The following is a 22,412-nucleotide window of genomic DNA, read 5'->3' on the forward strand; positions in this document are numbered from 1 at the left end:
CTGTCTGCGATCGCAGTGCTGAGGCGCTTCAAGATCACCGCAGCTATTCCCTCGCCGCGCGCATATCCGGACGCGTCGGCATCCCACATGCGAGACTGGGCAACATCCGAGTCGCCGCTTCGCAGCAGCTGGACTGCCTGGTGGACCCCCACCACTCACAATGCCTTCCTTCCCAAGAGAAAATGAAACGAGCCTGCGCGTTCTCAAAGGGCGCCCCACCCAAATACATGAGGGCTTCTTGCTCTCAAACCGCCAGATAGCCAGGGAAATGGTTAGGTAGGTAGGTAGGCAGCTTTGAATCCACCATAGCACAAAGGTTTGCGAGCTGCTTTGTTGTTCCGACGTTCATGGTCCAGCCGATGTGGTTTGCCCCGTTCGCGCCCCTGTTACACTCCTTCAGACTGGTGATAAAACCCCTGACACTTCCCCAGAAGCTTATGCTGTCTTGAGCTCTCCCGCGGCCCGCATCCGCTCCTTCTCCACCCTCGCATTCCAGAGCTCAACCTCGAGCTCGCTCCATCCAAGCTTCTCGTCATCTTCTCTAGGTCAACCCACTGAGAGCTTGGCCCGACTAAAGGGTCATCCCCCCACCGGGCCCACCCCAGTCGGATAGCTTTATGTCGAAAACTCGGACCTTGAAAAACAGGATCAGGTCGAAGACCAAACGCTGCTATTTCGCGTTCCTCCAAATCCATCACAAAGTCAATAGCAGTATCGAGCGCCGTCTCAACAGCTGTCTCGCCGTGGGAGCCGTGGAAAAACGCGCTAATCTGGTGGGCGATCGGGCCGAAGGAGATAGGGGCACTTAGGCCTTCCTCCACGCCGGTACGGATGACCAGGACACTAAGCTGCCCGATATCCAACACCTGATCGTTAAATGACTCGCCACAGATGACAATGGCGAGGGCCCGGAAGAGTGGCTGGAGAATAAAAAACTCCTGATATCGAATGATAGACGAAAGGGACTGATTACTATCAAGCCCCTTCCTGTATTCCCTAGGAAGTCTAGGTTCAAGCACACACTTATTCTAAAGGCTGGGGCCGAGCTCCTTAAAAGCAAGTCGAGCTTTCTCCGCTCTGTTGCTAATAGCCACGTGAACGGGAATAACGATGTCAACCACGTCGCCAGGCCCTCGCCGGTAGGGAGCGAGAGGTACTAAGGCACGATGATCCTGGCGAGAAATTGGCCGTATTCGAGCTCCCTACGGTAGGGGCGAAACCATTTGTCGTAAAGGTGGTTATGAAGCATCTCGAGTAGTAGGTAAGCCTAAGGGAAGAGTGTTTTCTCCGCCGTCATGATGTAAACGGTAACCGACTTATCACAATAGAAATCGACTTGCTCCAGGGTCATATCCGCGGCGACGTGGTCCAGGTCCTTGATGTCGGGCTCGTAAAGGAAGGAGTGAACCGCATTATATTTGTACACCAGTCGCTGGTGATGTGACTCCCATTCTAGGCGGAGATGGTGTAGGATGCGGTGTTGGGGCAAGGGAGCCATGGACTTGGTTGCCATAGTGGCACTGGCACTGGCACTGTTGTAGGACATATTAGTTTTCTATCGGGAGCAATGTGGAGCAAGGGCTTTTCTGGAGGGTGTTGGTACCCAGGTATATAATTGCTGTGGTCAGTTTATTGTGGTGCAAAATAGACCGGCGGAGACCATGTCGTGGCACACGAGGTACAACGACCGTTTGGGAGGCCGGTAGAGGCTAGGGGCTTAGCCGTGTGATGATCCTCTAATATAGACCACCAGCAGCCATACCGGCACAAGCAGCGTACCGGACATACCCCCGAGGCCCATCTCCCGGAGAAGCCGTCTCGGGCTCCCCAACCTACAATAGCTCCGTCACTGTGTCTTGTTAGCTTAGTGGGTAGGTTCCCTAGTAATAAGTCAGCGGCGCTCACATTGATTATGCACCACCTAAAGTCACCGCCAATAATACGTACGCCCTATAAAAGTCAGTTGGAGTCCTTAGAGAAAAGACGACACCTCACAAAATACTACACTCTTACTACAGTAAGCCCAGCGATAGCGAGGGAGGGTGCGACGTTTGCGTTTCGTGAATAATTCTCCGATGGTATGGGGTGGTGATGTCGAGGGAACAGGCGTCAAAATCGACTGGAAACGACCGAGACAAAAGGGCAGGTCAATCAGCGGCATGCGCAAAGCCGTTGAGTGAGAAGGCCGATATGCCGGATAAGGGGTGTACGACGCAGATGTTTGGGCTGTTGTTGACTGGAGTTTCTGCGAAGGGGGTGGGCTATAGGGTGCCGGTGTATCCAGCGGAGGATATCAAGTTTTTCGGACTATGAGATATTGAACGGTAAAGGATCCCGAGCCCAAGAAACCTGAATTAAATTAGCTAAAATATCATATCATATTGTGATTGTGGTTATATATACCTTTGGCCGTCGAAGAAGGGGCAAAGTAAACATCAGAACCGTGGGGGGTGCCAAGACGGCAACTCAGGCAACACCCCGCACCAAAAAGTCACCATGTAGCCGAGCTCCAAAATTTGGCCACGACGGTTGCATGCTGTGCTTAAACCACACCCTTGAGCGGCGGACACACGAGCACCAATGATCGTTGGCGCTGGCTGGATTGGTCTGAACATCGGTGGAAGGAGATGGACGGGCTTTGTCTTTAGACTCCTGGGCAATGAGCGGGGCAGGGTGGATTGGCGTAGCTAGGGGTAGGTGAAGAGGCCGCACACAAAAACGATGTCAAATACCAGGTCCTCGCCTGCATTTACCGCTATGAGATCTGCTCGCTGTTGTTCTAACACTGGTAATGGTGCCGCGGTGTAGAACGTGATTCTAGTGGGTGGGATGCATGACAGAGAAGCCCAGGCATACGTTTAGACCGAAGTAACGTGAACAAAAAGAAGCACCCGTACCGCCCCAAGGTGGCATCCCCTAGAAAAATTACGGAGTCGATCACACCTAAAAGGGCTTGCTAACCCTTAACCGCCCGTCTCATAAATACGTCGTCGGTAAGCCCACTTCATCTCTGCTCCTCGGATAATTCGTCCGTCACTAAAGCCAGCTAACGGCCCATCAGGTCTGGGGCTCTGAATCATCGCCATAGGAGATGCCTTGGTTAGTATGGCCGGTTCAGTTACTGCCGCCATCTTGCGAGACCTTAGACCTGCGAGAGTTGGAAGGGGATTCAGGCTCCAGATCGTCTCCCAATGGCCGTAATAGTTCCGTTGCCTAGCACCCAGATCTGCCGAACCGAAGCATGTGACCAAAGACACCAACAGACACATTGTCGCTCAAGGCCAGCCCTGCCAAGACTCTCCCCCTCTCGGTAACTCCTCGCTGCTCCAACCTGACACGGCCAGGCACGCCGTTCCGTCCTAGAGATAGTATTCTACTGGGCCGCGCCTTCGTATTCAGGTCTGTATCGTTGGGTAAGAACCAACCGGTCGCCGTCGCTACAATATTACTTATGAATCCCTTGTCTATTTCTAATTAAAGGCCGGCCGTAACTACTCCAGTTCTTTGTAGGGATATCTATTACCAACTCCGAGAAATAGAGCCAAACTCCGTACCCTATTCATATACATTGTTCTTCTCGTCCATAAATCCAGCCCGTCTATTCGATAGGCACACGTCTGAGTTGTCGGCTAATAGATGGCAGTTTGAGGGTATTACGGTGAGTGCTCCGGCTTCGAGAAACATAGTATCTATATTGTGGTTAGATGCTGGAGATTCTGAAAAAGGGGGTCTTCACCTCGTTGTCCTTGGACTCCACAGCTTATACCTGGAGTCCCAAAATTTTCATTGGCGGCTCAGTTTCTACCCCTTGTCCTAATATGACTGGCCGGCATTACCTCGAAGCAAGCATCAGCGCTCCTGCTAGATTGGCGCTCAGGTGTTCAATCCGCTGCGTAGATCTGTTAGCGGCGGTTTGCCTGACTTATCCCTTGAAAGCGAGCGTTATGGAATTGAGGTTCTTACTGTTTTAAGACGCCAGCTTCTACCCAGCCTGCGGATCTCGAACTCATTCAGGCGTAGTTCCTAGCGCAGCTGATCGGGGAGAGTCGCGGATCAATCGAAAGACTTGCAAGTTGATCCGTCCCTCAAATGCCGGGCGTCGAGAGGTGCGGCGGGTCATGTTGCATTGCGTCGCCTTGCACATCTGAGCTTGAGTGCGGCATTTTTGCCATCGGCTAGAATACACGAAACCAGAGCCAGAGAAAAGGAAAGGAGGAGGAGGAAAGGCAGAATCGTGGGGAGGGACCGAGGGCATGAAAGTATCTATCGTCAAGAGTTGACTTCGCGATCCAGCAGCTGGTACGCGGGGCACCAGGAATGAGGGCAAATCTTGGGTCCGTGCGCTGAACTGTGATTCACTCAGAAAACGGAAGCCTCGACGGCAACACATGGATTACAGCACCATCTCCAATTTCCACCCCTCAAAAGGTGGGGGTGAAGCCGTTGTGCCAATTTAAGGGACCCCTCCAGTAGCGCAAGGCGGTGAGCCCCAACCACAATGGCAATTGGAGCTGGTGACTTCCCAGCGATGAGGGGTGCCGCCAGAGCGCGTCGCTGAACGCGTGGGCCGCAACACCAAAAGCACTAGACGATTTGCGCTTTAGATGATATCATCGACGAGCGTACACAGACGCAGCACCTACCTATCTGGTATCTGCTACTAGACACTTGCCTTGACTGTACCCCTTTGCAGGAGGCCTTGTCTTGAGGCGGGCGTATAGGCCGGTTGAACAGCACCCGACGCTGAACCTGAAAACGGCTTGGCAGCCCGACAATTGGGACCTGGACACGCTCGCGCCATGGGCCTTTCTGCAAAAGATGCCCTCCACCTCAAGGAGGCTCTGCAAATAGCGGCCGTCAAGTGTTCCGAGCGGTGTCTTTATCAATCGGCAAAATGGTGAGGACATCGGGTGCGGCCTAGAGTTTGATAGACAGTAGACTGATCAGACGCGGTGAATAGGGCGGCAGAGCTCCTCGATGCTCTCCCAGACGTTCCTGCGGCCGAACTGGGCCAGGTAGCGTCGAGCATGCCAGGATCCCAGGTGCATCCCGCCTTTGCGCCCAATGCCGACCCCCTCGAGGCCGCTCTCGAGGCTAAGGAGTTAAACAAGTACCTGCTAGCCAAGACATTTTTCGACTGCAAAGAGTTCGATCGATGCGCCGCCGTCTTCTTGCCGGAGTCTCTCCTAGCCGGCCTGCTCTCGGCGAAGGCGAATGACACAACCTCTCCGAGGGGCAAGGGCAAAGCTACCGCCGCCCCGTCAGCGGAGCAGTCGCTTCCTGCCATCAGCCAGAAGAGCCTGTTCTTGGCGCTCTATGCGAAGGTCATCTCCGGAGAGAAGCGCAAAGACGAAGACTCGGAGATGATCATGGGGCCTCAAGATCTCGGCTCTGTAGTAAACAAGCAGCTGCTCGTCGTCACTCGCTTCCTTGAGAGGTGGCTTGCGGAACGCAAGGCTGAAGACTGCGAGCTGTCAGCAAGCCAAGGTTTCCTCGAGTATCTCTACGGTATGGTCTTGGTGAAGGAGAAGAACGATAGCGTCGCCCTGGATTACCTCATGCAGAGTGTTCACCTCTTTCCGTGGAACTGGGGATGCTGGTTAGAGATCGCGAACCTCATTGCAAGAGTTGAGCATGTACGTCCCTTCTCCGTCCTCTTCCCCGGGCTCTCCTAGGCCGTTTCTGCCCGTTTCGCAGCTAATAGCATGCAGCTTAATAAAATTGCACCGCACCTCCCCCAAAACATCATGTCCTTTATCTTCCACGCAAATACGGCGGTAAATCTCTATCAACAGGGGCAAGACCTCGCCGCATCCTTGAACGATCTTCTGGGAATATTCCCGACGTCCTCATTCCTGCTAACGTGCAAAGCCCTGCTCAACTACCACATGAAGGACTTACTAGCCGCCGAGCAAGACTTTAGCAACTTGCTGGCACTTCACCCACATCGACTAGATTCTCTGGATCATTATTCCAACATCTTGTACGTTCTGAACCTTCGGCCAAAGCTGGCATTTTTGGCCCACCTCTGTTCGAGCATCGACAAATTCAGGCCGGAATCCTGCGTGGTGATCGGAAACTACTACTCGTTACTGTCGCTTCACGAGAACGCCGTCCAATACTTTCGCCGGGCCCTCACCCTAGATCGTTCGTGTCTGTCAGCCTGGACGCTCATGGGGCACGAATACGTGGAGCTCAAAAACACACACGCAGCAATCGAATCATATCGCCGAGCTGTGGACGTCAACCGCCGGGATTATCGTGCCTGGTATGGATTGGGGCAGACTTACGAGGTTTTGGAGATGCATGCATATGCTCTTTGGTATTACAAAAAGGCCGCCGGCCTTCGTCCTTGGGATGGAAAGATGTGGCAGGCTGTTGGCTCTTGCCTGCAGAAGATGGGACGTGATCGAGACGGCATCAAGGCGCTCAAGAGAGCTCTTCTCGCCGACAGCTACTACGACTCAACATCCAGCAGCTTCGGCAGTGCAGGCGCTGTTGATCGCATGGCCCAGATGGACCCAGAGGTCCTGCTCCAGATTGCGATCATGTACGACCGTCTCGACGAAGAGGACGAGGCCAAGGCGTACATGGAGCTTTGCGTAGCGCAGGAAGATGGAGGTCTGGGCGACTCGGTTGCGATCCATCGCGACTCTTCCGGCGTTGCGTCAGATGGAGAAGCAGAAGCGACCGAGAGAGGCGGCGGGGGCGAAGGTACTGGTGTGACCGTCGCGACCAGCAAAGCACGCATGTGGCTTGCAAAGAACGCAATGAGAACCGAGGACTACGTGACAGCAAACCGGCTGGCAACAGAACTATGCCAGGATGGCGTCGAGGTCGAGGAAGCCAAGGCGCTCATCCGTGAGGCTCGTTCAAGAATGGAGCTTGCCAACATGGTGGACCGCTAGGAGCCACCCTCATTAGAGTTCCTGAATATTGAAGACGCTATCCACCAGGAGAACCCGGAGGGTTCTACGGCATCCGATGGAGGCGATCCTGCGTACTAGATGGGTCGACGGGGCTCTCTACTACCAATACCAATTCCATTGGCAACACCCAAGTCAGATTACACGGAGTTTCGGTATTCGCGAAACTAGTTGCTAGACAACCAAGCCCTTTGAAGCATCACGCCTTGGACGATGCCAAACGGCGAGCTTATCCAACACCTGTTATGGTTTCCAATACCGGGAGACAAGTGCCGCAGTGGCGAGGAATATAGACAGAAGTTACAGGTTTGTGGGCATTGTCACAGGCCGATGAGTAAAGGCAAAACGGTGATGAGTGACTGACCTCGGAGATGAGCGGTGAGCGAGGAAAGGATGACAGGGACCCAGTAATTACATGATGCCTGGGCGGAAGCACACTCTGGCCAAGACACGGTCGTTCCAAGACCGGGACGCTTATGATCACTCGCCAAATAGCGGTATTGATGGGCGGCAGTGTCTTTCCACATGCAGCATGCAAACAAGTCACACAATCTGCCGCCCTGATGTGATTTGAGTTCGATGTTCGTGCCTTTCATCTGGGTTCGAGACGGCACATGAATATAGTATTTAGATATTGATGCCGGCAGCGCTGCAGATTGACATGCCAGAGTCAGGGAAGGATCACGTTGTCGAGAATCGGTACCAATATCCCTATTAAGAAGCGAAGTAGCCTTTACTAGCACTCCACAAGATAATTGAAGTGCGGCATTCCCTCGGCTACTCATCTTCGGGGACGATTTTATTCGGTGAAAGGAGTTCTAGGCTCTAGAATATGTGCTCATGCCTGTTGATGTTTAGGGCGCCTCAAAGTCAAGTTCGCTTCAATGTTCACCTCTTCAGCTCTGCGGCATAGGCGCGATCTTCTGTTGGGTGGTAAACAGCAACCGGGCCTACAATTGATTGCGCCAGAATGGAGGATTGATGCTATTCTTGTCAAGCGGCTCCTGTATCGGTGCCCGTCTGATCTTCCTGTGTGTCCTCTTGTGTGACGGTAAGCGCGCCTTAGCACTTCCATCTGTTGGTCCCAAGGCTGTGGCCGCCGTCAGTCTAGGCGGTATTTCGTCCGGTCCAAGCCCGAACCCAACACTGTGATCAGCCAAGCGGCCCTCGACGATTAAGCTTTAGTCGCTCACCTACCGGCACCTACATACAGTGCCATTTCCATTACGTTGTCTCTCAGCTGCCAAAGCCGAACACGTCGGTGTCAATGTCAGAAGATGAGAATGTCAAAGCCAAAGGTTTCTCACTCGCCAATGCCGTGTAACGATAAGCTTCCCACCCACACGCACACCCTTCTAGGCAGCCTATCTGTTGGGCAATCTGAGAACCGATCGATCCGCTGGGTGATTCCTTCCGCGGCGCAGGAAAAACCGCTGCGGCGTTTGATGAGGGGAAAGGAGAAGGGCCTGGGCCAAACTCAAATTCCTTTTCGTCCCCAAAAAAAAAACGGAACATTCTTGCTGGGTACTACCACCACCTCTCATCCAAGCCGTCAATCCGCCGTCCCCGCTACTGGGTAACTTGGTCCCAACCTGGAACGCCGCTCTGCGCCACTCGACGCGGATCTCTCTCCGAATCCATCTCTTCTGCAAAGAGGAAACAATTCACCCCAACAAAAGACGAGGTTTGCAAGTCGAAAGTTTTGGCAAAGTCACACAAACCTGTCTGTCTTGTCAAGGTTGATGGATCGGCCATTTGCCAAAAGAGAAACACAGGGTACTATTACGACGGTAGTCGGCCCGTCGACCGGTTTGGCTCAGTGGCCCACACAACCTGGATTTTCAAGTCCAGATCTACACCTCGACGGTGGCGGGCCTAGCCAGTCAGTCGGCTTGGAACGGAACGGAACGGGAAGATCTCCCACTTTTCCTCTCTCATATCCTTTGGCATTGCACCGTTGGGGGCGAGATACGGGATATTCCTCGGCAGAATTGGCTTCTAGAATGTCGGAGTGAGTGCGGCCCTTCACCCTTGGGCTTCTCTAACTGGTTCTCCTGAACGACATCCTGCCGTCGGGTGAAAAAAAGTCTGCGAGCGGATCCAGGTACCATTGAACCGAATATCCGTCATGACAAAGCACCCACGTGCTCATCAATACTTGGCCGGGCTGACACCGGGAACTGTGGGCAACACTATACAGGATGCCGGCTAGAGATAAGATGAACCTTCGAGCCGAGCCATGTATACATATGAATGCGTTGTTCGGTTCATCTCGACAACTACAAACGCCCACACCACCGTCCGCTAGCCCCTCACACACCACCGCCGTGGATCCAATGGCGATAGGGCTTCGCAACGCTCGCTTGCGCGTGTACGTTGTTGTATGTACCTGGACTGTACATATTTGAGTCGTCACGTTGTCATTTCTACACTTCTAGACGAGGCGTCCAGTGAGGCATAGGGTGAGGTACTATTCGGCAGAAGTATGTTGTCTCATGTGCAAATATACTCCTACCACAGCCGACAACGAAGGCCTCGATCTCGCTCATCCTTTTCAGTTTTCGCCCAGCCGGGTCCGCGGAGCCGGACAGCCGACCGACCTGAGTGCATCTGTCCGCTGGCGCTCGCTCACCGACGAAAAATATGAGTGAACGAGAACGTGGACGTGGACGAAAAAGAAGTGAGACAGTGTCCCCGCCCAACCACCACAGAGGCCGCGTCAAGAAAGAGGGGAGAAGACTCACCAAAGGAAAGAAAAAAAGGCGTTCAGTGTGAAAACCTAGTCTCGATCACAGCTACTTACTGCGGACCGCGTATAAGTCAAGTCCGGAGTGGAAAAATGTCTGTTTACGGCAGGCGCAAAGGATCGGTAGGATGATGGAAAGAGGGGAAAGAAAACCCGCCCGAATTCTTTTTTTCATTTTTTTGTTTCCATCTCCCGCCCGCTCACCCCCCACATCCCAGCATTCAGGTTTTTGTTCCTCCCCTTCCCAAGCCTTCCATGTCCCTACCTATTCGTCCTGTTGGCGGCGGGGACAAATAATCCGGGGGAGGGACTGGGGCTGTACTTCGCGCGCAAGCCAACGAAATAACGCCCAGTTGGGTCTTATGTTTGTTTGCGCGGAGATGGGCGCGGTTCTGGCTGGGCCCTGGGGATACGCGTCGCCCAGCGGGGGGATGGGGGGCAGCGTTATGATTTTTTTCCCCCTTTGGTATGGGTGGTGTTGGTGACGCATCATCACGCAACGTGCGCGCATCGGCGGAGGGATGGAGGGGAGAAGCACAGCGGCGGTGCTGCTAGGTTGCTGCTGACCCGGGCTGCTAGCGCGGGAGACAACGACAACCCCGCCTCTCTCCTCCATGGAAGAACAGTCGAAAGTCTAAAAAGACGGGCCTGTCAGAGTGGGACACATGGGATCCGCTGCAGGGGGGCATTCGGGGGGCTGTCAGGTACCCGGCGCCGAAAACTCTGTTACAGCCAATGAGGGGGCAGAGGTGCCTGAAAAGGCCGATGCAGCTAAAATAGGCTTAGCGAATCCGGGCCTGTCGCCACACACCCTCCCCAAAGGGCCGCTCTGTAATCGGCTCTCTTTCCTCCAGGCCACGTCCAAGGGGGGTTGAGTGAGCCCTTCTCTCTGGCCGGGACCCAAGTCTTGTCTTGACTACCGCCCGTCCATGCCCCTCCGTTCGTCCTCGCCCTGGCAGCCAGTGCATCCGTCTGCACATCCGAGTTGGAAACTTGGAAGTGCCAAGGGCCACGCGGACCAAGTGCCGGTGTTTCCTTTTGTCTCACTGACTCTCTGGCGCAGAGTTTGTCTACACCACTACCGTACCTACTGCGTAATTACCCCCCAGGGCTCACATGCCCAAGGTCGGCGGCAGGCTCACTTACACTGCAGTACTGATGAAGGTACATCACATACATTGGTATATAGGGTAGTTCTCTTAGACGGGTGTATGGTATGTACTTGTGCAGAACGTGACCTGGAACCAACATGGATGCCCCGAGTGGGAGACCCCAAGTCCCATCTACAGTCATGCCAGGCTGTATGGTTGTCTGCTGCCGTTTATGTGATTATCTCGTTTGAGGCACCCCAGACAGACAGCTTGTTCTGCGGCCAAGGTCGCCGAGAGTCAAACCTCAAGCCTCCCCATCGCGGCCTGTTCTTGCAGCCTCGCTGACGCCTCGTTGGGCTGGGCTATTTGTTGAGTGTTGGTGTCTGGCTCCAAAGGCAAGTGAGAAGAAGCGGCCTCGGCAATATGTCCAAGAAGATACATTGGCCTTCACCGTCGGTATGGCCTCCTCGTTGGGTCAGCCGGTGGGGCCGAGTATGCCACAGTACGTACCCAAGGTACTATGTACCCTCCATGACTGACTAGCGGTACGGAGTTCTTGATTCACGCTACCGAACGGCGCGCAGTTGTCGTTTGGACCCACCCCCGGCAGCTGACGTTTCTTCAAGTCTTTTTGCCCTTCCTCTTGCCCAGTCTCTCGACTAAGCGGGCAGGCGGTCTAGTCTCTCGAGCCCTTTTGGCCTCCTGCTGCCCAGCACATGCCATGTATATGAAGGAGAGACATCCAACCCCCTCGTGGCGGGCGCCCCTCCCCCTCCCTCTTGTCTCTCCATCATCTTCTTTTTTTGTTGTTCCAACCACACTCACTACTAGCTAGTTTTCTGGCATTGCCTTCCTTGTTCACTGCTTTACACTGTACGGGTTACACTCCTTTCAAACTCAACCTTTCTGAAGGCCCCAGGTGGCTTGTCTCTTGATCATCACCTCACGGCAACTCGTCAACGAAAACTCTCTCTGCTCTTCAGCTGTCAGACAATATCCAACGATCTCGATCTGTCCGAGTACCATAAAGGGAGGCCGTCGACACACCTTTTGAGAGACTAAATTCTCGCTCATTACAAACCTCCAAGACTATCATTCCAGTCACCCACTCCTTTTACAGACACCAAACAACACGGTCTCAGATACCGCTTCCAGCAAACCATCCATCATGCAGTTCTTCAAGATCGCCTCTCTCCTGGCTGCCGCCGTTCTGGCCACCGCCGAGAACACCATCACCTTCATTTCTCAGGATGATGATTACCGCACTCTCTACTTCACCGGCAACCCCGGCATGACGGAGATCAAGCCTGTCCAGGTCCAGGGCCTCACGAACGTCACGGTCGACATTCCTTACCAGTGGATTGGTAACTTTTTCGCCGTCGTCGATGGCCAGCCGGTGGTCCCTGGCATGCTCGGCGAGGTTGCCTTCAATTCCTGGAACGGCATCACCTTCTTCGACGTTTCGGCCATCGTCAACCCCTCTGATCACGTCGGTGTCAAGGTTATGTGGCCCGTCGACAGCCCCGAGCCTTTCTCGGGCTGCGACCTCTTTCCCTGCAACTTTGCCTACTATGCGCCCAACGACGTCCAGACCCGTGCCACCCACGGCTCTGACCTCTACTGCACCCTCGGCACCAGCCCCCACGATTTGCTGGCTTCGCGCTCTCTCTCCGAGGAGACTCTTGACGCGCCTGTCTTTGCCCGGGATTTCGTTCAGGGCCGGTGGGCCTCCAAGAACTAAGGCGGCAGAATCGGAGATTTCCCACCGCGGACCCCTTTTGCTTTCGCCTCTTGTGCTTTTTTCTCTCGATCCAATGACGTGGAGACCGGCGAGCGGGCGAGCCACATTCCATGCGCTGCGCGCGGTGATGATGATTATTATGACGGAAGACCTAGAAGAAAAAGATAAAAAGGCAATGGATGGGACGGAATTTCAACTTTTCACGATACCCGAACCTGCTGCACGGATCACCCGTCCTTGCAGCTCGCTTCATGGATATTTCAGGGCGTGCCCTGATTCCATCAACCTTCACTTCTCAGGACGGATAGATTTTTTTGGGGAGGGGACGGGGTAACGATGACGGGCGCCATGGCGAAAGGCGTGAGGCGCATCACCGCCATGCAGGGAAACGTTTGCGTTCCGACTGGAAAATAAGCAAAACAGAAAAAAAAGGGGAGTTTGGGGCTCTCGGTCACTTTTGGGTCGGAGAAGAGAAGGGAACTCGGCGGAAAATTTCTTGGTCTACCAAGTCTGCTTCTTACTGTCGCTTTGGATATCCCTTTTGGGAACATTTTGTCTCCTTTTTGGTTCTGTACATTTTTTTTCTTGGGGGGGTGGGGAGGATATCTGCGCAGATTCGCGTCTGCTCGGATTGTTCCCCTGCCACAGTTTACGTCCATTTTAGGGCATGGTTGTGCGAGTTGAGTGCAATAACACGATTCAAGAAAAAGACTCTGGCTGTGAAGTGAATTGTTGTAAACGGCTTGTTGCGACTGCGCTCGCCTATCCCTACCTCACCTCCCGTTTCCGTTTCCTCGCTAGCAGAGAAGAGCGCACGATGCAACATGGCCAGCATCATCGTAGGCTAGTAGGAAACTTGACCTCACCGCTGTTGAAATAGCCTTTCCCGCCATTTTCGCCCTTCCGTGTTGTCCCACCGTCGGGTGATGTGTTTTATTTTCTTGACCCAAACTGCGATGGTCCTTGTTTATTTTCCTGAAGCTTGTCCTACAACACCCGTTAACGTCTTACTCTTACCTTGCAACTGAATGCACAGTCGCACGCAGCCTCTAATCACCCAACCCAGTGCGCCGCCAATCACCATCTCCCCGCATTGCACCTTCGGGCTTGCTTCTACTGCTGTTCCTACCTATTCGGGCCTTGCGTTCCCGACCACGTATGTACAATACTGCGTATTCTCCCATGCGAACACCCGACTTTCCAACCAAGTAAGGAAGGAACATGGAAAGTTGAGGTCGCACACACACAGCCTCACGCGTTCGTTCGCTCGCTCGCTCCCCGCCCCGCCCCCGTGGCCGCTGCGTGTTTGCTTGCTGCTGCTGCCGGAGGGTGGCCCCGAACCGAATGGCCTTACCTTACCGAGGCTAACAACAACAGCGCGCGCGCGCGCGCAAAGGGAAGGCGGTAGTACCTAGGTAAGCTTATTTGCCAGACGCTTAACACCAACTAGCAAACAGGAAGGGCAGCTATTGGGTTGGGTTCGGTTCGGTTAGTTGGTTGGTTAGAGGGAAAAGGTGAGCCACGCCCACCGATAATCATGATGGTCAGCTTGCTGTGTGTTTTGGTAGATGATGGCAACAAGCACACCAGCCTAAGATGGGACAGAAGAGGTCCTTTTTGCTGTCTTTTGTCTTGCATGCGACCCGAGGAAATTTCATCCTGGCTCTTTTTAAATCTGTGGTCGCCTAGGTAAGATAGGAGAGGCATGAGGTTGTCGCAGTCATGTTTAATTTACACATCTACTCTATAAGGGGGCTGCTTCTTCTCCCATTAAAGCAACCATGACACATAGTCTGGCAATAGTCTTCAAAGCAGACGATAACTCGCGCGAATATTATTTTCTTGCGATCTGCAGTTCCAAAGGGGTAAAAGACACTAGAAGATAAAAAGGCAATCGCGAATAACAAATCTACTCCGTATTGCCGTTCTCAAAGTCACACAGTGTTTCCCTCGAAATGCTACGGCACCTCTCACACACAGACAACAAGAAGTTACACGAAGAAAAAACAGAGTAAATGATTCTAGGCCACCCCTTCCTCCACCTTAACGTTCTTCTGGAAGGAATCGAAAAAGAAACATGATCAGACGGATGGATCTACGCGCCCCCCTAATTTCGAGGTTCATGCCGCGTGTCCGAACTGGAGGGGACAAACAGAATGGTGCGGATTTTGGGCCCGGCCGCGCAAACCGGCCTGGTTTGCGCCTCTACTGAGTGTTACGCACTCTTCAACCGGTAAAAACCCCTACTATTGTTCTCCTCTTGACTTCTTCGGGCAGGTATCTTTATCGAAGGTACTGTACTAAGGTACCTACCAATGCAATCCGCAGCTGCTCCCTCCCCCCCGCTTCCAGCTTCCAGCTTCCAGCTTCCTGCTTCCTGGGCAGTGGATATGCCGTGACCGGGTGATTTCCCGTCGATCCGGCCAGGGAAAAAAGATAAGAATAGATTACCACGGCGAGTCCGGCGCCTAATATATAATAAGCGGCGCAGGCCCCCTTTTATCACGCTACTCGAGTCACGATAGTTCACCCAAAAGACCTTGTCGTCATCCATCCTGTGCGACAACGGCAAGGGCATGTATTTTGCTTTCTTTTTCGCTCCGTGAAAGGCTGCCGCCTGTCCGTCCAGACAGACCCCCACCACATTACAAACGTGCCCAACAAGGTAGTCGGTTCATTCCCGAATATATACGTTCATGCTATCCTTTCTATAGCCCATCCACCAACCGGCCTTCTAGCCAACCCCAATTCGTGAATCTGTCATCTGGCTATTCCCAAAAGCATTCCTCACACGTCATACCGGAGGAATCGACATCGTCTTTCTCGTCATTGTAGAATAAGCAGGCTGTCGCTAATGAACACTACTGGCATCCCCGTTTTCCCTCGAGCCCTGACCGGTTTGCGCCTGGAGCTCGGCAGACAGTCCTTCCACAGCTTTTTTCTCGTCCGCCTCTTCAGGGGACGCCTCTGCAAGCTGACTGGTGGTGGTCTGGGTAGGCGCCGGCGCTGCCTCTGTCGCTGCTGGAGCGGAGGCTGGCGCTGGAGTTGGCGCCGGAGAGGGTTTCCTGATATCTTTGCTCTTGATAATCTTCAACAGATAGTCGCCGGCGTCCTCAAAGCCGTCAATCTTCCCGAGTCGAGACTGGAAAAACTCGACATCACGTAGCATGCTGTAATAATGGTGAGCATTTGTCTTTCAGAACACGGTTGTAATGCAAGATACATACCTATCCCGACCGACTTCGGTGCCAGGCTCCAACCCCCGGAACGCGGCACCAAATGTTTCTTTGTAGTTTCTAAACACGGGGACCATGATCATTCGCACGGTGCCCTCGGGTAGGTGCTTGGTCAGATTGCGATGCAATGTGGTGGTTTCCTTGGCCAGCGTTTCCATGTACTCGTGCACCGAGCTGGCAGCCAGCGATTCCCAGTCTAGAGCCTTCAGCTTCTTGGTTCCGACCAACGCCCGCCCTGTCATGATCTCGACGAGCTTGTCGTATATGCTGTTCTGGTGTTCCTGGTAAAGTCGCCTGACCTTGTCAAACTCGCCCATGACAGATGACACATTGGTGCCCGAGCTGCAGTGCCTCCTGACAAACTCGCGGACGTGCGGGATAACGGCTGCGATAAAAGCCAGAGCCTGTGAGGCTAGCGCAAGGTGTTTTGTTGTGATGTTTTTAAGACCAGCGGAACGCGTCGCCCCGGCCCCCAGGATGAGTTGGGTGCAGCGAGAGTTAAATAGCTGGAGAAATGCGACCAGAGACGCCGATATGTCTACCGTGACCGAGGGGATGCCAACAACAAGATGCAGGAAGCGTGCCATGCCATTCATGCACAGAACGGCCGAGTTTGGCAACAGGAAGGCCTCCTCCTCGATGATGGCACATCTCGTTTTACTTTTGGCTGCCGCGTTGGACTGGCCGAGGTCGTCCACGTCAGGCTCCTTGTCGTCGTCTTCATCGGGATGCGGGAGCCAGATTTTAGCTCCTTCGGTCCAGGCGGCAGCATCTCTCGTGCTCCCTTCCAGAATCTGATTCAGCAACTGCGTGTCGCTATCACCGAAATCCTGGGCGCTCCACTGGTCTGACTCCATACCCTGGGCGAGCTTCTGTTTCTCGGTATCCCCATGTTGTTGGACGAATTCCTTTATATGGCCATTGACAACCGTCTTTAGGGCTGTACCGCTGCGCCCAGATGAGGCTTCGCACTCATTCGCAAAGTGGAGATTGAGGGTAAAGTACCGCAGAAACCAAACAAGGCCCAGGTGGGAACTCTGCTCTGATCGCACTCGCAGCAATTTTACAATCCTGTCTTGGGCAACGTCAACACCTCTCCCGAGAAGGTTGGCAATATCCAAGGCCTTGTGTATTTCTTCCTGTGCTTCGAGACCGGTTGTGGACGGATGCCTGGCCGTGGGACTAAATGGAGGCGACCTGAGAGGAGGAGATCGCATTCCCGAAGGCCCAGACTCCCCAATTGAGCTGGCAACATCTAGTAATACCTTGACCTGGGTGCCGAGCCGCCTCAGGGTCTCGGCTACCCCGATGTAGACTTTTACTAGCAGGTATTCGGCCTCCTTTGGCTCAAGAGCCCGTAGGTTTCGAGCAAGGACCGAAGACTTTTCCTGCTGGGAACGCTGTCTACCTCCCGTTGTTGTGGACGACGACATCATGGATTCGTTGTCGTCGTCGCTGGAGCTCGGCAGTGGTTTTCGAATAATATTCCTGATTTCCCTCATGGCCGCGTCTCGATATGCCGCCGCCGCCGCCGCAAGATACTTTGCGCGGTGCAGTCCCGTCAGAATCGACAAGAGCTCCGTCCGAAGTGCATCGGTCGCGGCCATGTAGGACGGGAAGGCCGATGGCTCGCGGGTATGGCCCCCTCGAGTGCGCGACGAAGCGCTACTCCAACGCATCAAAACCTCCTGCGTTGACACTTGCTCGACATGGCGACGAAGATCACCGAGCAGTAAGCTGAGGAATCTTGACTCGTACGCCTTCCCTATTTGAAACCGGAGCGTATCGAGGTCGTTGCTTACGCCTTGGAGGGCCGTGGCACCTCTCAGATCCCTCAGCTGGATGCTGGGGTGCCGGCCGTACGTAGCCTCACCCGCAATTAGACTTTCTAGCGAGTCTATATTGTCGAGAGCGGCGTCCACTTGTCCAGAATCTACCAGAGACTCGCAGATGGCAACGCCGTCGACAATCTCTCGGAGCTGCATCACGGCATCATGTAGTTGGTGGAGATTTTCGCGCCTTCGCCGCTCCTTGACAATATTCAAGCCACCAGCCGCAATTTCCACGTCCAGAGCCTCCAGCTCCCTTCGTAATGCCCTGATTCTCTCCACCGAGTCCGCAGCTTCCGAGTGCAACTCGCGGAGGGACCCAAGGGCGGTGAAGAAAGTAGTCGAGGCGGTCGATATGGACTGAATGAGATGCATCTCTATAGTATCCATGTACCACGAGAGCTTCTCCTGCAATATGGCGTTGGTGGCAAGCGCTTTGCGGGGCGCACCAGCATTGCCATTAGAAGTTGTCTTATCGTCAGTTCCGGGCGCAGGCCGCACAACCTCGGACCGCTCGCTGACTACATCAAACGTGCGGGGGTTTTCCAGGTGGAAGTCGTCGTCAAAGTAGACAGGGGGGATGGTTGACAAGGGTGGGGGGCCATGTGATGCGCCTCGTCGAAAGCCCGAGCTGCCCCGTCGCACAGGGCTGGGCGGCTCTATCGGGGACAGTGAGGTGATGGAGGCCGTCGATGTCCTCCTCGGCGTCGCCGCCGGACGCCTGCCGGGGCGCAAATGGCCATCGTCGGCGAGGGTGTCGGAAGCATCGTCGGGCTTGTTCCGGCGGCTGAAAATGGCAGCGCTGTCCTCGTCGTCGGCCTGGACTCTGCGTAATTGTTCATACAAGGCGCCGACCTGAGACAGGTAGGACTTGAACTCGGACGAATCTACATGGGGGATATTTGTGAGAGTGACGGGGGGTATATCGCGCGAGGTCGGCGGCTTGTGGGCGCTGGAAGCTGGAGCGGCCGTGTGGGGGAGCAGGCCGGTCCGCACGATAGGGGGCTGGAGCAGGGTCGAGATGGCGTTCTGGCCCGTCTCGAGGACGGCGCCTGCCCAGCTTGCTGACGACGAATCGAGAGAGCCGCCAACCGAGTGTATCGAGCTGGCCGTCGAGCCGCGGCGTTGGTGATGACGCTGGGGGCTCTGCGGGTTGAGACCCTTTCTTTGGAGCAGTTAGCAATTGGTCAATGAGAAGCTACCCGCGATGGGCATCTAGGACGGATCGGTCGCGTCGCACCCGTGGAAAGGAAAGTCGCCGCGGGACCCAATCGAGCGGGTTGGCGACAGGCTATCGACCGACTTGCGCGCGCCCGAGTTCGAGAACATGATGGCGCACCAGGCTTGCCCAGCCACAAGGCGAGGTTGGTCTGGGTATGGCGGTCATGCAATGCTGCAGCGCAGAAGGAGGGCCAGGAATCGGTGCCGAGCTGTCTGTATGAGCAAGTTACCGTACACTGTACTGTGTTGCTGCTGGACGACAGCGAAGCCAAGGGTAATCGACAGGGCCACGAGGCCACAGGCCAGAAGCCAAGGGAGGCGCTGCGGACGGCGAATGTGACAAAAACAAAAAAACAAAGCGTCACCGGGGTATCATAGCTAGCAAGAGAGCCGACGGTCGTTCACAAGAACAATCACCACAGTTGGTGCGGGATCGGGCTGGGTTTCTATGTCATTTGAGTCGTCGCCAAGCCAAGCCGTTCGCTCTGGTATTCATTCGTGACGGGAGCTGTCAGGTCTATTTCGGTCGGATTTTGTCGATACTTGCATAAATTAGACGTTGTGTGGCTGGTTCTTTGTTTCTTACAAGCTATATGCTTATACGCGGCAGAACCGCGGCTTGCCTCTGAGACCGCCCTGAGACCCTGGCTCCTAATTAAGATCCCTGCCAGAAGTCGCGTCCAAGTCGCGCCAGCCAAACTGAATTGGGAGCGCTTTCACGCGTCGCGTATTTTCATTAGATGGGGCATTCACATTCGTCCCCCTTTCCACGACTAAGGTAATCCGTACTTTGCCCCTCCTCCTCCGCCACCACCACCACCACATCACCACCTCTGACCCCGACAGCGAACGTCTCCTTCCTGCACCTGGTCGTCACATACATCTTCGAGGCCGCTCAAACGTCGTAAACGCGCCACCCGCTCGCGTTTTTCAAAATGGACCGTCAATCCGTCTTCTCAAGTCGCCTCTACCCGCCCTCCTACGGCGAAAGCGAAGACACAAATCTGCAAGTGCGGACCCAGCTCGAGTCCTTTATTCTCGACTTTAGACTCGACAACATATACATATACAGGTTAGTGCAATGCGCTGCTTTCCGCTGCCCTGCACTGCCGTGCACTGCACTGCATTGCGCCAGATCTAACTCGAGACGCAGAGACCAGCTCCGCGAGAATGCGCTGCTCAAGAAGTACTACTGCGACGTCAACATTGGCGATCTTATCAAGTTCAACGAGGAAATAGCCCACAGACTAGTCAACGAACCTGCCGACATCATTCCTCAGGTAAGGACCTCCCGTGCCGAGAGAGACATACCTACGGTAGCTGCTTGCCTGTGAGCATCTTGCTAACCACCCTCTCTGTACAGTTTGAGGCGGCCTTGAAGCGGTGCACACATAGGATCGTCTTCCCGCACGAGCCCAAAGTTAGCCTCCCCGAACATCAGCTGCTTCTTCACTCCAACGCCGAGGATGTTTCGATCCGCGACCTTGACTCGCTCGCCATCTCGAGGCTCGTCAGGGTCCCCGGCATCGTCATCGGCGCCTCTGTTATGTCGTCCAAGGCGACACAGCTGCACATCCAATGCCGCAATTGCGGACACACCCAGGAGCTCGGCGTCACAGGCGGCTTCAGCGGCGTGTCTCTGCCGCGGATATGCGGCCGAACCAGGACGGCCAACGACCCCGCAGAAAAGTGTCCCATGGACCCCTACTTTGTCACCCACGAGAAGTCAAAGTTTGTCGACCAGCAAATCATCAAGTTGCAGGAGGCCCCCGACCAGGTCCCCGTCGGCGAGCTGCCGCGCCATGTTCTGATCTCGGCCGACCGTTATCTCACCAACCGTGTCGTCCCCGGCTCGCGGTGTACCCTGATGGGCATCTTCTCCATCTACCAGAGCAAGGGTGCCAAGGGCTCGACAAGTGGTGCCGTAGCAATCCGGACTCCCTATCTGCGCGCCGTCGGCATCCAAACCGATCTCGATTCGACAGCCAAGGGCCAGTCCGTCTTTTCCGAGGAGGAAGAGCAAGAGTTTCTCGAGCTCAGCCGACGCAAAGACATTTACAACGTAATGACGGACTGCATCGCTCCCTCCATCTACGGCAACCGGGATATCAAAAAGGCCATCTTGTGTTTGTTGATGGGCGGCTCCAAAAAGATTCTGCCCGACGGCATGAAGCTCCGTGGCGACATCAATGTCCTGCTGCTCGGAGACCCCGGTACCGCCAAGTCGCAGCTGCTCAAGTTCGTAGAAAAGGTAGCGCCCATCGCCATCTACACGTCCGGCAAGGGCTCTTCGGCCGCCGGTCTGACGGCCTCGGTGCAGCGGGACCACTCGACTCGCGAGTTTTATCTCGAGGGCGGTGCCATGGTGCTCGCCGACGGCGGTGTCGTATGTATTGATGAGTTCGACAAGATGCGCGACGAGGATCGAGTAGCCATTCACGAAGCCATGGAGCAGCAGACCATCTCCATCGCCAAAGCAGGCATTACTACCATCCTCAACGCGCGTACTTCGGTCCTCGCCGCTGCCAACCCCATCTTTGGCCGCTACGACGACCTGAAGACGCCAGGTGAAAATATCGACTTTCAAACCACAATCTTGTCGCGTTTCGACATGATCTTCATTGTCAAGGATGAGCACGAGCGTGGCAAGGATGAACGCATTGCTAAGCACGTCATGGGAATCCACATGGGTGGCCGTGGCGTCGACGAGCGGACCGAGTCTGAGATTCCTGTCGAGAAGATGCGGCGCTACATCAGCTATTGCAAGTCGTACGTAATCCCCTATTCCTTACTTCTCACAACTCACCCCTTCTAACCAAACCAATTTATAGACGCTGCGCGCCCCGCCTCAGCGAAGCCGCGGCCGAGAAGCTCTCGTCGCACTTTGTCGCCATTCGGAAGCAAGTGCACGCGTCGGAGCTCGAGGCCAACACGCGGTCGTCGATTCCCATCACAGTGCGCCAGCTCGAGGCCATTGTGCGCATAACCGAGTCGCTCGCCAAGCTGACGCTCTCGTCGGTCGCCACCGAGGAGCACGTCGACGAGGCCATCCGCCTGTTCCTGTGCTCCACCATGGACGCCGTCAACCAGGGCGGCAACATGGGCAGCCGCGAGCTGACCGACGAGGTCGCCCGCGTTGAGACGGAGCTCAGGCGCCGCCTCCCCATCGGCTGGAGCACCTCGCTCGCCACCCTCCGCCGCGAGATGGTCGAGGGCAAGGGCTTCAGCGAGCCCGCCCTCAACCGCGCCCTCATGATCCTCCAGCGGAGAGACACCATCATGTTCAGGAACCAAGGCGCCCAGGTGTATAGGAACGGCGCCTAAGTTGGGCTTGAAAGCGGCTTTACGTATGTCTGATGTGCTCTCTTTCTTTTTTTGCATGTGTGTATGTAAAGGAAGCAATGTCGGGCGAAAGGTATGCTATGAACAGGGAACATGCAATCATTGATCATTTTACTTTGGGGGGAAAGGGAAGGGATTCGTTTTGGCTTTGGGCGGGCGCCGGGCTTTTTTCGGGGGTTTGATAATTACCTTTAGGTTAATTTGTTTTGTTTACAATCAATGCCGATAACAAATCTATCTCTCACACATGAGGCACTGCGGTTCTAGTATGAACCGAGTG

General features: G+C 54.7%; 5 protein-coding genes across 5 annotated transcripts; 3 read left to right on the top strand and 2 right to left on the bottom strand.

Moving 5' to 3' along the window:
• Positions 1–435: 435 nt before the first annotated feature.
• B0T26DRAFT_748209 (uncharacterized protein) lies at positions 436–1,513 on the bottom strand (the record flags this gene model as incomplete). The annotated part of the gene is made up of 3 exons (XM_060444940.1): positions 436–541; positions 667–938; positions 1,337–1,513. The coding sequence occupies 3 exons, from the start codon at positions 1,511–1,513 to the stop codon at positions 436–438; spliced, it is 555 nt and encodes a 184-aa protein (XP_060300775.1).
• A 3,286-nt stretch (positions 1,514–4,799) lies between these two features.
• B0T26DRAFT_748210 (anaphase promoting complex subunit 8) lies at positions 4,800–6,908 on the top strand (the record flags this gene model as incomplete). The annotated part of the gene is made up of 3 exons (XM_060444941.1): positions 4,800–4,897; positions 4,961–5,636; positions 5,712–6,908. The coding sequence occupies 3 exons, from the start codon at positions 4,800–4,802 to the stop codon at positions 6,906–6,908; spliced, it is 1,971 nt and encodes a 656-aa protein (XP_060300776.1).
• A 5,023-nt stretch (positions 6,909–11,931) lies between these two features.
• B0T26DRAFT_636421 (DNase1 protein) lies at positions 11,932–12,504 on the top strand (the record flags this gene model as incomplete). The annotated part of the gene is made up of 1 exon (XM_060436827.1): positions 11,932–12,504. The coding sequence occupies one exon, from the start codon at positions 11,932–11,934 to the stop codon at positions 12,502–12,504; it is 573 nt and encodes a 190-aa protein (XP_060300777.1).
• A 2,851-nt stretch (positions 12,505–15,355) lies between these two features.
• Positions 15,356–18,898, bottom strand: B0T26DRAFT_636682 (Vps54-like protein-domain-containing protein; the record flags this gene model as incomplete). Its single annotated transcript, XM_060436850.1, has 3 exons — positions 15,356–15,674; positions 15,732–18,734; positions 18,810–18,898. 3 exons carry the CDS (start codon positions 18,896–18,898, stop codon positions 15,356–15,358), a joined length of 3,411 nt encoding a protein of 1,136 aa, XP_060300778.1.
• A 583-nt stretch (positions 18,899–19,481) lies between these two features.
• On the top strand, positions 19,482–22,377 carry B0T26DRAFT_810106 (MCM2/3/5 family-domain-containing protein). The gene is made up of 4 exons (XM_060447264.1): positions 19,482–19,862; positions 19,944–20,070; positions 20,154–21,559; positions 21,622–22,377. The coding sequence occupies exons 1-4, from the start codon at positions 19,726–19,728 to the stop codon at positions 22,112–22,114; spliced, it is 2,163 nt and encodes a 720-aa protein (XP_060300779.1). The 5' UTR covers positions 19,482–19,725; the 3' UTR covers positions 22,115–22,377.
• The last annotated feature ends 35 nt before the right edge of the window (positions 22,378–22,412 follow it).

Source organism: Lasiosphaeria miniovina, assembly GCF_030549165.1.
Source record: "Lasiosphaeria miniovina strain SMH2392-1A chromosome Unknown B0T26scaffold_2, whole genome shotgun sequence".
NCBI lineage: Eukaryota > Fungi > Ascomycota > Sordariomycetes > Sordariales > Lasiosphaeriaceae > Lasiosphaeria > Lasiosphaeria miniovina.

Bases quoted from the DNA above. Each gene is read 5' to 3' on its own strand.
- B0T26DRAFT_810106 (XM_060447264.1), top strand. From the start codon at position 19,726: ATGGACCGTCAATCCGTCTTCTCAAGTCGCCTCTACCCGCCCTCCTAC. The intron at 19,863-19,943 runs GTTAGTGCAATG...CTCGAGACGCAG, and splicing joins GACAACATATACATATACAG to AGACCAGCTCCGCGAGAATG. The intron at 20,071-20,153 runs GTAAGGACCTCC...CTCTCTGTACAG, and splicing joins CTGCCGACATCATTCCTCAG to TTTGAGGCGGCCTTGAAGCG.